This window comes from Delphinapterus leucas, chromosome 19, assembly GCF_059928025.1.
Source record: "Delphinapterus leucas isolate spDelLeu-1000000601 "Yukka" chromosome 19, BTC_Dleu_Yukka2, whole genome shotgun sequence".
NCBI classification, from domain to species: domain Eukaryota; kingdom Metazoa; phylum Chordata; class Mammalia; order Artiodactyla; family Monodontidae; genus Delphinapterus; species Delphinapterus leucas.
The window spans coordinates 21,696,428-21,714,021 of record NC_143147.1 but is presented as its reverse complement, the minus strand read 5'-3'; the positions used below and the strand labels follow the sequence as shown (position 1 = coordinate 21,714,021).

At 35.9% G+C, this 17,594-nt stretch overlaps 1 protein-coding gene and 1 non-coding gene across 8 annotated transcripts in view; both read left to right on the top strand.

Annotated features, from left to right (window-relative positions):
* Positions 1 to 17,594, top strand: part of NSRP1 (nuclear speckle splicing regulatory protein 1) — an 82,175-nt gene that overhangs the window by 45,721 nt on the left and 18,860 nt on the right. For all 7 annotated transcript variants that reach the window (XR_016388784.1, XR_016388783.1, XR_016388782.1 and 4 more), the window contains 4 exons: positions 4,090 to 4,146; positions 14,594 to 14,722; positions 15,622 to 15,829; positions 16,576 to 16,684. Coding sequence is in view for 4 of the 7 variants with exons in the window: in XM_022595539.2 (XP_022451247.1) it covers positions 4,090 to 4,146; positions 14,594 to 14,722; positions 15,622 to 15,829; positions 16,576 to 16,684 (503 nt within the window). In the remaining 3 variants the exon portion in view is untranslated. The remainder of the gene's footprint in view (positions 1 to 4,089; positions 4,147 to 14,593; positions 14,723 to 15,621; positions 15,830 to 16,575; positions 16,685 to 17,594) is intronic.
* Positions 10,347 to 10,486, top strand: LOC115803636 (U4 spliceosomal RNA). The gene has a single exon (XR_004024391.1). It is a non-coding gene; the product is annotated as a U4 spliceosomal RNA (small nuclear RNA).

Here is a 17,594-nt window from a genome sequence, read left to right as displayed (position 1 = left end):
AGGAGAGGTTGGTATGGCTATAAAAGGGTAGCACTAAGGAATATTGTGGTGATGTTACAGTTAAGTATCTTGTTTGTGGTGACAGTTACACGAAACATGTCATAAAATAGCATAGAGCTATACACATACACAAATTTTGCATGTAAAACTGGTGAAATCTGAATAAACTTTGTGGTTTACACCAAAGTCTATTTCCTGGTGTTGGTATTTTACTCCAGTTATGCAAGATGCTCACATTGGGGGTGTGCTGGGTGAAGGACCTTCTTGTACATTTCTTTGCAACTTCCAGTGAGTGTATAATTATTTCAAAATAAAGTTTAAAAAAATATACTTCTTTAACAAGAACTCCCACCCCAAACGGGGCAGTTATTAAAGGAGGATGTCCATTCATTTGGTCATTCCTTGCTATCAGCTCCCATCATCCAATGATTATTATAGCAGCACAGCAGAGGACTCTCTCAAAAAGAAGAGTTCTTTCTAATCTCATGCTTTGGGGCAATGTATTTTCATTTATAGTTGCTTGTAAAACCACTCTTAGTTCTAGAAAACCCATTTCTAGTTCTGCCATAGCTCCCATGGCTAGTAAAGGATTCAAATGTTTGCATCCTCTCTTTTCCTTGTTTTGGTGTACTAAGTATGAAACGTTAAGGAATCTTAACACACAAAACATGTACAGCCTTTTAAATATTCAACAGGATAGACTCTTCTATTTCAGTAGATGCAAATTGAATCATATTGTCCATCTTCAAGTAAGCCAATCTTATGTTTATTAAACACACTGATAAATATACTATAAAGTGGAACGTAGTGTACATGCTTTTCTGGTGAACACTTTGGTTTAACTGTAATACTCCAAGGGAAAAAAACTTGTAACTACTGTTTTCACATAACTTAATTTTAATTTGTTTAAATATAAACATTTTTTCAGCCCAAAACGTTCTTAAATATGAGCATAGTAATAATAATGGTAGTAATGATAGCTAACCTTTACTGAGCACTTGCATAAGCCAGATACTTGCCAAGTACTTTTTACATGTTATCTCATTTAATCCTCAAAACAACCTTGTGAGATAGGTACTATTATATAGATGAGTAACATATCTGAAATAATACAGCTAGTAAGAGAGAGGGAATAGTTTGAAAGTCAGATTCTTGAGCCTACACTTTTGACCGTCATTCTGTACTTCCCCCTTACGCCATGCAGTATAGGAACTCTAAAGTTAGAGGCTGACGTGTTGGCAGTTATTACATATTTTAGTTGTTTTATTCATAGGGCACATGTATGAAATCTGTTTCTTCTCTTGCTGAGTTCAATAAGGTGAAACCTTCCCTGACTTATGCAGGACAACCTGCTTTTCTCATTTTTATCTTCTCTTGCATATCCTTTTTCATGGAAACCAGACTAAATTAAAAGTTGTCTTAACATTTGTATTGGTATTTTAATTTAAGGATGTCTCTTAAAACTTAGAAAGACTTGACCTTTAAAATATAAAATCTTATTGCTCTTGTGTTTAATTTTACTGGTTATTTTGTCTCTAGTATGAATCTAGACTACAGTTTCTTATGTTTGTTATGTAGAAGATAAGGATTAAAATGTCATTTAATACACTTACTGATTTTTATATAGGATCACTATTACTGAAACAAAAGTTTTATTGCTACTATTTTCATTTTTAGTTTTTTGTGTATATGTATTTAAACAGGTTGTTGACATTTTAGCCATCACCACTAATAATCATTGTTAGAGTTCCTTTAGCTAGAAAACTGAGACATGAACTTCAGAAGGAGACAGTCCTCCCTGAGTTTTTCAGCATAGGTTCAGAGTTACCTCTTCATCCACTGATGCTCTTGGAATTCCAGGGATATAAGTTGGTGGATAGGATCTGTAAAATCACTGTCTCCATATGTTATCAACCCTGTAAGTAATAACAACTGATGTTTTTCAAAGGCCAGACTTCATCCTTCTAAACAGCTATAAGCGTGAAAACAAAGTCTCTTGAGATATTTCAAAGTATATATCACTTTACATTGGAAGGCCCTTCCCAGTCTGCCTTTTCTACATTATATAAAAGTCTAAAAAGTCACAGGCTTGTGTTTTGTTTTTTCAAGTTCAGTAGTTCAGGTTGAAGCAACCAGTTTGAAAGTAACAGCCTGTGAACTGTGACTGACTGGAAGAGAGGTGGGAAACAGTAATAAAAATAAGTGAAAGTCCAGCATTTGGGGATTTACTCTTTTAGTCAATCCTGAGGACATTACTGACTCAATGATCAAGAAAAATATATTTAGTATACACTAATTAGACTGAGACATAAAAACGTATTGGAGGGAATTCGCTGGTGGTCCAGTGGTTAGAGCTTGGTGCTTTCACTGCTGGGGCCTGGGCTTGATCCCTGCTCGGGGAACGAAAATCCCACAAGCCGTGAAAAAACAAACAAAATGCATTAGAATTTCATGAGATATACTTACTAGAATATTTAATATTTTCATGTTTAAAATTTATATTCTAATGAGTGAATAATGTGTCATATTACATAACAGGGACATTTGAATTAAATGAGTAAGACATGTAATACACAAGTAATAAACTTAGCATAATAGCACCTGTTCTATAGATGTTAGCTACTATTATTATTCTTGTTATCAACATCTCTTCCTCTAGTTGGAGTCAATTTACTATAACCTAAAGTAAACTTAGTCTCTGCCTGTACACTTCTTTTAATTTATTAAGTAAGTGTTCTGTTATTATTGTCTGGCCTTTGTGTATTAACTTTATTCATCTGCATGGTCATAGAAAACTAGAAATAGTTTTATTTTGTTCTGTTTGTTGCCATGGAAAACAAAGGATGCACCAGTTGATACTGCATAGCTGGAAACAGCAAATGTCAATAGGCTAGAGAACTATAATTCATTAGTAGTCTTTTTTTTAAGATATAATTTACACGCCATAAAATGCACCCCTTTAGTGTGTACATTTCATTGTTGGTTAGTATATTTACAAGGCCTTATACTTTTAAGGGAACAGTTTTTCCTAAGTGTTCTAATTATATTTCTTTTCTTAGCTGCAAGTCTTTACTTTCGCCCATGTGGTTACTACTTTCTGTACTCTTCTTGTCTTCTCTGAAATTCCTTTTGAGGTCTAATGTCATATCTCTTTTGGGAAGGCTTTCTTTTTTTTTTTTTGGCAGTACGCGGGCCTCTCACTGTTGTGGCCTCTCCCGTTGCGGAGCACAGGCTCCAGACGCGCAGGCTCAGCGGCCATGGCTCACGGGCCCAGCCACTCCGCGGCATGTGGGATCTTCCCGGACCGGGGCACGAACCTGTGTCCCCTGGCTGGCAGGCGGACTCTCAACCACTGTGCCACCAGGGAAGCCCGGGAAGGCTTTCTTGATTCCTTATACATTTAGTCTCCTGCTCTGTTCTCCTGCAGCCCTTTTTTTAATCCCTTTGTTATATTGCCTATCACATTTATATTGTGATTATCTCTTTTAGTTATCTGTCTTCCCTTTCAGACCATTTATCTCTCAAGCACAGAGACTGTTCTTGTTTTTCTGCTGTCTTCAGGAGCTAGAACAATGTCTGTTATGGTAGGCTTTTCAGTACATATTTATTGAATGATAATAATGACAGATAGTCCTGGCTGTCGCTGAGCCTTCAGCATGTACTAAGAGTTTGATATACTATATTCAGTGGTGAATATTAAAATAATGTGCTTTTTGTTGCTGGGAATCATACCATGTTAGTATTGGAAGGGACCAATTTTCCCCCACTCAACACGCGCACATTCACATATGTACACAAAGCAAATTGAAATCCATAGAAGTTGAACAACTTAGTGGTGAAGCTGGGACTGAAAACCCATGTTACCTCATCTTGTCCTGTACCATTTTATTTTCTCTTACACCCTGATGATTTATAATGAAGATTCATTCGTTTCCTAAAGTTTAGGGTGAAGACCTTGAAAATGTTAATTTAGTTCATAATATTATCTTTCTGTTTTTAACCATAAGTAAGGGACTAGTTGCCAACCAGAATACTGGAAAAGAAGATTTAAATTGGTTGAAACAGTGACAGCATTTTCCTGTTTTATAGACCTCCGTGAGTGAAAGCCTTCAGAGAGAAGCTGCTAAGAAGCAAGCAATGAAACAGGTAAGGTAGAAGGGTGAATTAAATGCATCTGGTGAAGTAAGTAGTTCAGCTCACATTTTAAAGTATCAGTTTTGGTATTAGGTACCTGAGACTAAAAAGAGTAACGGTGTATAAGGAAAAATTTTATCTTGACACTTGTTTTCTGAAAATGTGTAAGATGTTTCTTGATTTACATAGATTTCAGGTTTCTTGTATAAATTTTAAAGGAGAAAAACACAGTGAAGAATTAGCTCCTTATTGCTGTGTTGTAGATTAAACCCATTTCTGCTTTCATATGACTTAGTCTGATGATGGATTACATGGTTTAATAATTTCTGCTAATGAGCTTACTTGCTAAAAAAAAAAACAAAGGATACAACCAAAATGATTTTGCAGTTTTATAATTATTTCAAACTCATCTAGCAAGGAAGGGGAATATCAGGTGATTTTCGGTAGACTTGCCAGCACCTTATATTTATGTATACTGTATAGTATTTCCAAGTACTTTTATACATACATTATCTTTTTAAAATTCTCACAAACCTGCCCATGGTCCTGATAAAGAAGTCTGAAACTTCAAAAGGATGTTTACCCCTCATGATCACACAGCTCATTACAGAACTAGGCCTGGAGTTTTAGTGATTTTTCTACTACTGTACCAGTGTATTTTAGATTTAGCTGCAGTAGAAAATAATGAAATTAAACAATGGCAGAGTACCTTTCTTTTCAATTTTAATTCCTTTTCCTCCACATTTTCTTTAATTTTGGGCACCTGTTTTTCCCTTGTGTATCTAGAATCCTGCATAAGGATAAATTTGTTAAGCACTTTCTATGAGCCAGACATTATGGCAACTCCTTTCTAAGAGTTACCTTTAATTCTTACAGCAGTCCTATTTTAGGATAATTGCTCTTATGATCTCTATTTTGTAGTTGAGGAAATGAAGGCAAAAAATATTTATGTGACTTTCATGAGATCTCATAGTTAGTAAATGGTCATGTTGTGTTCAAACCCAGGCAGTGAAATTGCAGAGCCCAAGCTTTTAGCCTCTGTGTTTTACTGCCTCCTTGGGGAATGGGCACAGAATTACGTATTTAGTTACTTTAAGATAATATCTTAGTGTCATATGAGATATAACATGTAACTTAGCCTCAAAATGATTTAATACACACATAACATTAAAAACTTTGATTCTTTAGCTTAAGTGCTAGAGTGCTTTGAATTAGAATTTTAGAGCTCAGTAGAATTTTAGAAAGACCATCAAGTTCAGTTTCTTCACTATGTGGATGAGAGAATTAGTTCTAGAGAGTCTGGTGACTTCTCCAAGTCATGTAGGTATCTTGTTTTCTAGTGTTCTTTTCACATTTTTTGCTGCCTTTTTTTTTTTTTTTTTTTTTTGCGGTATGCAGGCCTATCACTGTTGTGGCCTCTCCCATTGCGGAGCACAGGCTCCGGATGCACAGGCTCAGCAGCCATGGCTCACGGGCCCAGCCGCTCCGCGGCATGTGGGATCCTCCTAGACCAGGGCATGAACCCGTGTCCCCTGCATTGGCAGGCGGACTCTCAACCACTGCGCCATCAAGGAAGCCCTGCCTTTTTTTTTTTTTAATTAATTAATTAATTTTATAGACCCGGCTCCTTAGTTGCAACATGCATGTGGGATCTAGCTCCCTGACCAGGGATCGAACCAGGGCCACCCCCCGAACTGGGAGCGTGGAGTCCCAACCACTGTGCCACCAGGGAAGTCCCTGTGTTGCCTTTTCTTATTCACTTAAAGCATAAGTCCCAAATCTGATTTTATTCTTAACTCTGGCTTGTTCAAATCCACTTTTTTGATAGTGGGACTTTTTTATAATTTGCCTGGAAATTGGGGATGCTGCTACAGCTCTTCTGCCTCTCACCTGCCTGCTGCTGCTATACTACCTTTCACCTTATTTTCCCCACTTGAATGATTCAACTCTTCTGCTTTAATCTCAAACTAAATTTTATCATGAAGAATACCACCTTGATTGTATTTACTAAATCTAAGAGAAAATACTCTTAGAAATGGGGTACTTTATCTGTTAGACCTTTCTTCTTTCCTTTTCTAAATTTTTTATTTATTTTTTATTTATTTATTTTTGGCCGTGTTGAGTCTCCGCTGCTGTGCACAGGCTTTCTCCAGCTGTGGCGAGCGGGGACACCCCCCACTGCAATGCGTAGGCCTGTCTCTGCAGTGGCCTCTCTCTGTGGTGGCCTCTCCCGTCGCGGAGCACAGGCTGCAGGTGCGCAGGCCTCAGTAGCCATGGCGCACCTCAGTAGCAGTTGTGGCACACAGGCTCAGTAGTTGTGGCACATGGGCTTAGTTGCTCCACAGCATGGGGGATCCTCCTGGACCAGAGCTCGAACCCATGTCCCCTGCATCAGCAGGCAGACTCCCAGCCACTGTGCCACCAGGGAAGTCCTTTTCTTTTCTTTTCTCTTTTTTTTTTTCTTTTGTTTTCTTTTCTCCCCTTCCCTTCTCTCCCCTCTTCTCCTCTCCCATCATTTTTTTAATCTGGCCATCAGGTGCACAGAACTGATGTTGTCAACATTATTATCTTATTCCCTATTTCACTGGAAAAACTTTTAATATATCATCATTAAAATAATATTTCCTGTAGGTTTTTGGTAGATATCTGTTTTCAAGCTAAGGAAGTTCTTTTCTGGTCTTGGTTTGAGGTTTTGTTTGTTGTTGTGTTTTATTTTTTGAAAGTCATGCATGAACTATATTCATACCAGTAAAGATCAATTTAACTTTAGAAAATCAGTAATGATCACTTCACATAAATGATATAAACACAATATAGGTATAGAGTATTCTTCTTTTTATGTTCCATTGCATTTGGTTTACTAAAATTTCATTAAGGATTTTTGTTTTAAATGTTAAGGAGTTTTTCTTTTTCTTATCATCAGTGAGATTGGCCTGTGATTTTCCTTTTCTTTCACTGTAATTATCCAGATTGAAAAAAATATAAAAGTCTGACAGTCCCAAGATTTAGTGGGTTAAGTTTGTTTCTCATTCATTACTTTCTGTCCTGACAAATTAGTGTTTTCTTCATTCTGCTTTCTTTGGGTTTATTTTGTTATTTTTCTTACTTTTTGAAACGAGTGCATAGCTGTTTTCAAAAGCCCTTTCTCTTTTCTAATGTGTTTAAAGCTATACATTTTCCTCTAAGCACTGCTATAGCTGTGCTTATCTCACAAGTTTTTGGTAAGTAGTACTTTTTATTCAGTTCAAAATATTTTATAATTTCTCTTATGATTTCTTCTTTGATCTGTGGGTTATTTAGAACTTAATTTTTAAACATATAGGGGTTTTTTGTTTCCTTTTTGTTACTGATTTTTAACATGATTTCTTTGTGTTCCAAGATGATGCATTGTATTGTTTCATGTCTTTAAAAAATGTGTTGAGATTAACTGTGTGGTCCAGTAGTTTTTAATAAATATTCCTTTGATGCTTGAAAAAATATTCTAAATGGTGTTTTTTGGCCAGTTGTGTGAATCCATATATATTCATACTAATTTTTTTGGTCTCTTAATTACTGAGAGGCATATGTTAAAATCTCCTATTATAGTTTTGGACTTGTCCGTTTTTCCTTAGATTTCTGTTCAGTTTTTACTTTATATATTTTGGGACTTAAGTTAATTGACAATACCCTATATCTACACACATGCCCTCTTGCCACTCTCCCAATATACAAAAAAGTAAGTTATCAATTGAAAACAGTGTCCTGTTTCCCTTGCTTTTTGTTGGTGTGATGGTGATGATTTCTTGGATTCCATGTTTTCCTCCTCTGAGTTTTCCAGGTTGGTTTTGGGCAAGGAGCAGCAGTGCTAATTCACCATGTAGGCAGGAGAATTATTGTTTTTCTGAGGTTAAAGTAAATGTTGAAATGTTTTTAAAAATTATTATTTTTTAATATCTTAAGCAATATTCCAGAAAAAAAGTTTTTAATTTGGCATGTACATCATTCCAGTCTGATTGTTGACATGTAAAAACCTGAGAATATCAGGTCAGTTCTTTGAATAATTTATACTATCCACCCTATCACTTAAAAGGATCACTTTTATGTTCCACATTGCATTAGGCAATGTACCAATTAAAGAAAAAGTTAAAATGTGTACTTTCTGTACCTCAGGAACTTACAAGTTGGGACAAGAGGCTAAGATTTGTGAAATAATTAGAAAGTAATAACATCAGGAGTATTCTTAGGAACTATATATTGCAGTACAGAATGTGCCATCAGACTTCAAAAGAAAGACCTAATTGGGGGTAAAAGCCCTCAGAGATGGTCTCGTTTAAGAGGTAGGGGGTGAGCTGGCCTGAAACTCTAGATAAGATTTTGATGGCCTGAAAGCAGGAGGAGGAACATTAAAGTATTTCCCCAGAGAGGACCTACAAACAGCCAGAAAACAATTAACAAGATGGCAATAAGTACATACATATCAGTAATTACTTTAAAGGTAAATGGACCAAATTCTCCAATCAAAAGACATAGAATGGCTGCATGGGTAAAAAAACAAGACTCATGTATGTACTGTATACAAGAGACTTACCTCAGATGTAGGGACACACACAGACTGAAAGTGAAGGGATGGAAAAAGATATTTCATGCAAGTGGAAACTAAAAGAAAGGTGGGGATACCAATATCAGACAAAATATACTTTAAAACAAAGACTTTAATAAAAGACAAAGATGGGTATTACATAATGATATAGGGATCAGTCCAACAAAAGATATAACACTTGTAAATTTTTGTGCACCCAACATAGGAGCACCTAAATATATAAAGCAAATATTAACAGACCTAAAGGGAGAAATTGACAGCAATACAATAATAGCAGGGGACTTTAATACCCCACTTATATCAATGGGTAGATCATCCAGACAGAAAATCAATAAGGAAACATTGGCCTTAAATGACACATTACACCAGATGGACTTAATAGATAGGTACAGAATATTCCATCCAAAAGCAACAGAATACATTCTTCCCAAGTGCTCATGGACCATTCTCTAGGATAGAACATATGCTAGGCCACAACACAAGTCTTAATCAATTTAAAAAGATTGAAATCATATCAAGCGTCATTCCAACCACAGTGGTATGAAATTAGAAATTACAAGGAAAAAGCTGGAAAAATCACAAATATGTGGAGATTAAACAACATGCTACTGAGCAACCAATAGGGCAATGAAGATATCAAAGGAGAAATAAAAAATACCTTGAGATAAAAGACAGTGGAAATACAGCATACCGAAATCCGTGGAATACAACAAAAACAGTTCTAAGATGGGTGTTTAAAGCAATACAGGCCTGCCTCAAGAAACAAAAATCTGAAATCTAAAAGAACTAGAAAAGAACAAATGAAGCCCAAAGCGGAAGGAAGGCAGTAGTAAAAATTAGAGCAGAAATAGGCACTAAGGGACTTCCCTGGTGGTGCAGTGGTTAAGAATCCACCTGCCAATGTAGGGGACACGGGTTTGAGCCCTGGTCCGGGAAGATCCCACATGCCACAGAGCAACTGAGCCTGTGCACCACAACTACTGACCCTGTGCTCTAGAGCCCGTGAGCCACAGCTACTGAAGCCTGCGTGCCTAGAGCCCATGCTCTGCAACAAGAGAAGCTACTGCAATGAGAAGCCCACGCACAACAAAGAGTAGCCCCTGCTCGCCACAACTAGAGAAAGCCCGTGTGCAGCAATGAAGACCCAACACAGCCAAAAATAAATAAATAATAAAAATTTATTTAAAAAAAAGAAGTAGGCACTAAAAAGACAATAGAAAAGATCAGTGAACTGAAGAGCTGGTTCTTTGAAGAGATAAAATTGACAGACCTTTAGTTAGGCTCACTAAGAAAAAGAGAGGGCTCAAATAAATAAAATCAGAAATGAAAGAGGAGAGATTACAACTGATACCAAAGAAATACAGAGGATTGTAAGAAAATGAATAATTATATTCCAACAAATTGGACAACCTAGAAGAACTGGATAAATTCCTAGAAACATACAATCTTCCAAGACTGAATCATGAGAAAATAGAAAATCTGAATAGACTGATTACTAGTAAGGAGTTCAATCAGTAATCAACTCCCAGCAAACAAAAGTCCAGGACCAGGCTTCACTGGTGAATTCTACCAAATATTTAAAGAAGATTTAATACCAATCCTTCTCAAACTCTTTTAGAAAACAGAAGAGGGGGGCCTTGTGCAGTGGCAGTATCATAGCCAATGAGGTTTATCCGAGGTGTGATATTGCTAATTGAAAACTTTTCCCCATACCCTTCCATGACGACTTGAAATATAGTCGGCACTGGCAACTTTTGACAGTCTCTGCAGAGACTGCATAATAAAATTTAAAAAAAAAGAAGGAGGGAACTCTTCCAAACTTATTTTTTGTGAGCAGCATTATTCTGATACCAAAACCAGTCAAGGACCCCACAAGAAAAGAAAATTATGGACCAGTATCCCTGATAAACATAGATGCAAAAATCCTCACCAAAATATTAGCAAACCAAATTCAATAATACATTAAAAGGAGCATATGTCATAATCAAGTGGGATTTATTCCAAGGATATCAGGATATTTTAACACCCACAAATCAATCAATATAATACACCACATTAATAAAATGAAGGACAGAAATCAATGATTATCTCAATAGATGCATAAAAAGCATTTGTTGAAATGCAGCATTACATTTTTGATGAAAACTCTCAACAAAGTGGATATGCATGGAGCATACCTCAACATAGTAAAGTCCATATATGACAAGCCAACCACTAGCATCATACTGAATGGTGAAAAGCTGAAACCTTTTCCCTTAAAATCAGGAAGAAGACAAGGATGCACACTCTTGCCACTTCTATTCAACATGGTATTGGAAGTCCTAGCCACAGCAGTTAGGCAAGAAAAAGAAATAAAAGTCATCCAAATTGGAAAGGAAGAAGTAAAACTATTAATATTTGCAAATGACATGATTTTATATATGGAAAACTATAAAGACTCTGCCAAAAAAAACTGTTAGAATTAATAAATGAGTTCAGTAAAGTTGCAGGATACAAAATTAATATACAGAAATCTATTGTTTTTATATACTATCAATGAACTATCAAAAATAAAAATTATGAAAACAATCTCATTTACAGTTGCATCAAAGAGAATAAAATTCTAGGAATAAATTTAGCCAAAGAGGTGAAAGACCTGTACATGGCAAACCATAAAACATTGATGAAAGAAATTGAAGAAGACAAAAATAAATGGAAAGATTCCATGCTCATGAATTGGAAGACTTAATTTTGATTAAATGTTCATATTACCCAAAGCAGTGTACAGATTTAGTGCATTCCCTTTCAAAATTCTAAGGGCATTTTTGATAGAAATGGAACAAGCCATCCTAAAATTTGTGTGGAACCATGAAGATTTCGACTAGCCAAAACAATCTGGAGAAAGAACAACAAAGCAAGAGGTGTCACACTCCCTGATTTCAAACTATATTGCAAAGCTATAGTAATCAAAACAATATGGTATTGGCATAAAAACAGACACATAGGTCATGGGACAGAATAGAGAGCCCATAAATAAACCCATGCATATACAGTCAATCAATTTATGATAAAGGAGGGAAGAATGTACAATGGGGAAAGGACAGTCTCTTCAACACAGTATTGGGAACACTGGACAGCCACATGTGACAGAATGAAACTGGACCACTAGTGTACAGCATGCACAAAAATTAACTCAAAATGGATTAAAGACTTGAATGTAAGACCTGAAACCATAAAACTTCCAGAAGAAAACAGGTGGTAAGTTTCTTGATATCGTTCTTGGTGATATTTTTTTGATCTGACTCCAAAGGCAATGAGCACAAAAGCAAAAATAAACAAATGAAACTATGTCAAACTAAAAAGCTCTGCGCAGCGAAGGAAACCATCAGCAGAATAAAAGGCATCCTACTGAACATGAGAAGATGCTTGCAAGTCATATATCTGATAAAGGGTTGATATCCAAAATACATAAAGAACTCATACAGCTCAAAAACAAAAAACAGTCCAATTAAAAATGGGCAGATAGATGTATAGCTGATAAACTTTGCTGTATAGCAGAAACTAATGCAATGTAAATCAACTATACTCCAATAAAAATTAATTTAAGAAAAAGAAAAAAAAATGGGCAGAGTATCTTAGTAGACATTTTTCCAGAGAAGACATACGGATGGCCAACAAGCACTTGAAAAGATGTTCAACAGTACTAATCATCAGGGAACTAATAATCAAAACCACAATGAGATATCACATCACACCTGTCAGAATGACTTATGAAAAAGACAACATATAACAAGTGTTGGCAAAGATGTGGAGAAAAGGGAACCCTCATATACTGTTGGTGGGAATGTAAATTGGTACAGCCAGTATGGAAGATGGTATCGAGCTTCCTCAAAAATTAAAGATAGAACTACCACATGATCTAGCAATTCCACCTCTGTATTTATCCAAAGAAAATGAAAATATTAATTCAAAAAGATACATGCACCCGTGTGTTCATTGCAGCATTATTTATAATGGCCAGGATATGATAACAACCTAAGGGCCCATTGACGGGTGAACGGATAAAATATTCCATGCCACACAAATGGAATATTACTCAGCCATAAAAAAAATAAAAAGAAATCTTGCCATTTACAACAACATGGATGGACCTTGAGGGTATCGTGCTAAGTGAAATAAGTCAGAGAAAGACAAATACCATATGATTTCACTTATATGTGGAATCTAAAAAACAAAATGATCAAACAAAACAAAACTCATAGAGAAAAGATTTATGGTTGCCAGAGGGGAGGGGGATGGGGGGGTTGGTGAAATCAATGAAGAGGATCAAGAAATACAAAATTCAGGGCTTCCCTGGTGGCGCAGTGGTTGGGAGTCTGCCTGCCAATGCAGGGGACGTGGGTTCGAGCCCTGGTCCAGGAAGATCCCACATGCTGCAGAGCAACTAAGCCCATGTACCACAGCTACTGGGCCTGTGCTCTGGAGCCTGCGAGCCACAACTGCTGAGGCCCACGCACCTGGAGCCTGTGCTCCACAACGGGAGAAGCCACTGCAGTGAGAAGCCTGTGTACTGCAGCGGAGAGTGGCCCCTGCTCACTGCAACTGGAGAAAGCCCGCGCAGGAACAAGGACCCAACGCGGCTAAAAATAAATAAATAAATTTATTTTAAAAAAAAGAAAAAGAAATACAAAATTCAAGTTATAAAGTAAATAAGTCATGGCGATGTAATGTACAGCATGGTGACTGTAGTCAGTAATACTGTATTCAAATTTGAAAATTGCTAGGGAAGTAAATCTTAGAAGTTTTTATCATGAGGGGAAAAATTTTTTTTTGGTGACTTTGTATGGTGACAGATGGTAACTAGACTTACTGTGGTGATCATTTCACAATGTATACAAATGTCAAATCATAATGTAAGTTATACTTCAATGAAAATAAATAAGCATTTCCTTATAATTATTAATTTTTTTTTTTTTTTTTTGGCTGCATTGGGTCTTTGTTGCTGTGCACGGGCTTTCTCTAGTTGTGGCAAGTGGGGGCTACTCTTCGTTGCAATACATAGGCTTCTCACTGCTGTGGCTTCTCTTGTTGCGGAGCATAGGCTCTAGGCGTGGGCTTCAATAGTAGCAGCACGTGGGCTCCATAGTTGTGGCCTGTGAGCCCTAGAGTGTGTGGGCTTCAGTAGTTGAGGCGTGTGGGCTCAGTAGTTGTGGCGCGTGGGCTCTAGGGCGTGTAGACTTCAGTAGTTGTGGTGCACAGGCTCTAGAGCGCAGGCTCAGTAGTTGTGGCTCACGGGCTTAGTTGTTCCGTGGCATGTGGGATTTTCCTGGACCAGGGATTGAACCTGTGTCCCCTGCATTGGCAGGTGGATTCTTAACCACTGTGCCAGTAGGGAAGTCCGTATTAAAATATTTTTATGAAAAATGTATCAGAGACAAAATTTTTTTTAAACTACTTGTATTTCTGTAGTGAATATACTGCTTATTTTAAATTCTGAAGGTGACATCTCTAAAAGTAAAGTATTTTTCAATTACCAAAAAAAAAAGCATTTCCTGCCATTTGAAACTTGAACATTTTATTTGGTAACACAAGTAAAAATGATATGGAAGTTTAATATGTAATATAGGCATCTCAAAATTAAGGTTAGGTGTTTCTAAGTCATACCCTGGTCCTTTTGTAGATAATTCTGTTTATGTACAAGTGAATAGATAATAATGTTTACTGAACACTTAACTCTCTGTCAGGCTCTATTCTAAGTGCTTTAAGTTTAAAATGTGATTGATACAATTTTTATGATATATTTCTGATTTATGATCTTGTCTCAAAAGAATTACTTAGACTCTTTGTAGTATCTATTAGTTGGCTCATATTTTTGAAACATGTTCAATGTTTTCTTTAAAGACCAAACTGGAAATCCAAAAGGCCCTTGCAGAAGATTCTACTGTATATGAATATGACAGTATTTATGATGAAATGAAGAAAAAAAAGGAAGAAAGTAATCCAAAATTGCTTTTGGGAAAAGACCGAAAGGTTTGTAGCTGAAAATACAAAGTTTCTTTGACCTTGACCTGCATTTTGTAACTTACGCTTATTTCAACATGAGAATGATCTGAGAAAAAGCTTTTAGGTATTTGAAGTGTGAAGAGCCCCTAGTTCCAGATAGTATGGATTTGATTGAGAACCTAGGAAACTATATATTTAGTATCCTAACAGGAGCAAGAGAATTATCTAACAATTTTATAAATTTTGGATTTTTGCTTTAAAACTTTTGCAGATTATTTTTTGAAAGTTTTTCCTAAGAAAGTCTTTGTACTGCTGCTTCTCCTGTTCATGTTTGTGTCTTATAATTTTTTATTGCTTCCTAGCTGGTAACTGAATCATCTGCATGTAACATGGTCATATTTTTAGTTTGAAAAAACAAGTTAGGGTGTGGAGATTGAATGAAATAAGTTCAAATTTTCTATCACTCTTATTCTTTCACAAAGCACAGACTGGTATTTAAGGATCTTTACATCTTACAGTATCTACAGATAAAGTGGTGCTCTAAAATGATATTAAAGCTACTATTTTAAATGATTATATTTCAACTAATGTGAAAAATTAGAAGCCTTCCTATTCACGTATCTGTTGAAGTAAGACAATACCATTTTGTAAAAAGGGAGAGAAAAACTGGGAAAATGACCTATTTAGCTTGAGATATTTTTTAAATGCCATTTTGAATAATTTTTTGTTTTTATACTTAAATTTCTATTGAGAAGAATTTTATTATCTTGCTAGTAAATTTATATTGAATTTTGAGAAGTTGACAGTCCTATTTATTTGGATTTCTATCAGTGAATTTCTAGAGTAATAAATTCATGATAAAAATCGAATATTAGCAGTTAATTATCTTTGACTCTTTCCTAAATAATCTTATTTTTTCCCCCTAGCCCAAGTACATTCACAACTTACTAAAAGCAGTTGAGATCAGAAAAAAGGAACAGGAAAAAAGAATGGAAAAGAAAATACAAAGAGAACGAGAAATGGAAAAGGGAGAATTTGATGATAAAGAGGCATTTGTAACATCTGCTTATAAGAAAAAACTGCAAGAGAGAGCTGAAGAGGAAGAAAGAGAAAGGAGGGCTGCTGCACTTGAAGGTGAAATGCAAGAGGGAGAGGAGTAGCAGGAAACAAACAGGAGAGTTCTGCCCTGTGGTTAACCATTTGCTCGTCACTGAACTTTTAGATTATAATGTTGTCATAATTTATGTATATGAATGCAGGGTACAAGATATATGATGTTATGTATATTATAAAACAGGAGATTTTAACTAAAAACACAGTTGCACTCTTAGTAACTATTACTTCTACTGAACTTTTCAATTACATCTCACTTTGTTGCTTAAAACTATGATTATCACAAGTCATTGCCTTAGAAAATGATTTCAAATGTAAAAACATTGATTACAAGGCATGGAAAGCATGACATTTGTCAAAAGCAGTATAAGCTGAGATTTAAATCCTAGTTATATTTCCTGGGATGAGAAAACTAGAGTAACATCACCCAAGGAGCATTAACTGGGCATTTACAAAAAGAATAACATTAATTCAAGAAAGAACAAAGATGTGCAGAGGCCAAAGAATACCTTAGTGCTTTACTTCATTGCTTCCTACTCGTGGTCATTTCTCAAGGTCTAAGTAAAATGTGTACTTAAAAATAGCTTAATTGGCAAGTGCTTATCAACTTTAAGTGGAAGAAAACCAAATGTATAAGACTTGGTCTAAGCATGTACTATGTTCATCTAGAGCACCACTTCATACACTGTGTTACATACTCTATGCCTGTGAAACTGAACTGCATTTTGCCTTTTTGAATATACTCACTTTTGCTTTCATTCTCTTAGCACGTTTGGATGTAACCAAGCAGAGCGATCTCAGTGGATTTTATAGGCACCTATTAAATCAAGCAGTTGGTGAAGAGGAAGTACCTACATGCAGCTTTCGTGAAGCCAGGTGAGATGTGGCATATGGAATATTTAGAAGAAAGATACTGTTCATGATTTGTGATTGTGGGATCATTTTAACTCTCTGGAAGTAGAGGATTGCAGTATTGCGTATTGTGTTGTTAGCCAAACCTGACCTAATTGAATGAATAACTAGGGATTTACAGTTTTTTAATTAAAAAACTTTTAGTTCAAGTTTATTTTTATTTTACAGTAATTCTACACGCATGTTCAGATAGTATATAAAAAGAGAAGTGTATATATATATTTTTTAACATCTTTATTGGAGTATAATTGCTTTACAGTGGTGTGCTAGTTTCTGCTTTATAACAAAGTCAATCAGCTATACATATGCATATATCCCCACATCTCCTCCCAAAAAGAGAAGTATATTTTTTTCATAAATAAGACCTAGCCTCCATAAAACATAAGATTCACATAATCAAGGGCTTAGAAATACATTATCCAATATGTAGCCGCTAGTTACATGTAGCTGTTTAAATTTAAATTATATTAAATCTAAAATTTTGGTAACAACAGTCACATTTCAAGTATTCCATTGCCACATTTGGCTAGTGGCTACCATATTGGACAGCACAGATATATGGACATTACTATGTAGACATTTTTTTTTTTCTGGCCTTGCTGCACAGCCTGTGGTATCTTAGTTCCCGAACCAGGGATTGAACCTGGGCCCCGGCAGTGAAAGTGCTGAGTCCTAACCACTGGACCGTCAGGGAATTTCCCATTTCTGTAGACATTTCTATTAATACTGGTCTAGAAAGTAAGGATTGGAGGATTTTTGAATAAAATTATAAAATATTATGGGGATGGTGAAATGATTATGGTGTAAGTTTATAGCTGAAGGTAAAATTTGTCTTAAACTTGTATCTAAGGAAATCATTTATTGGAATAGAAAC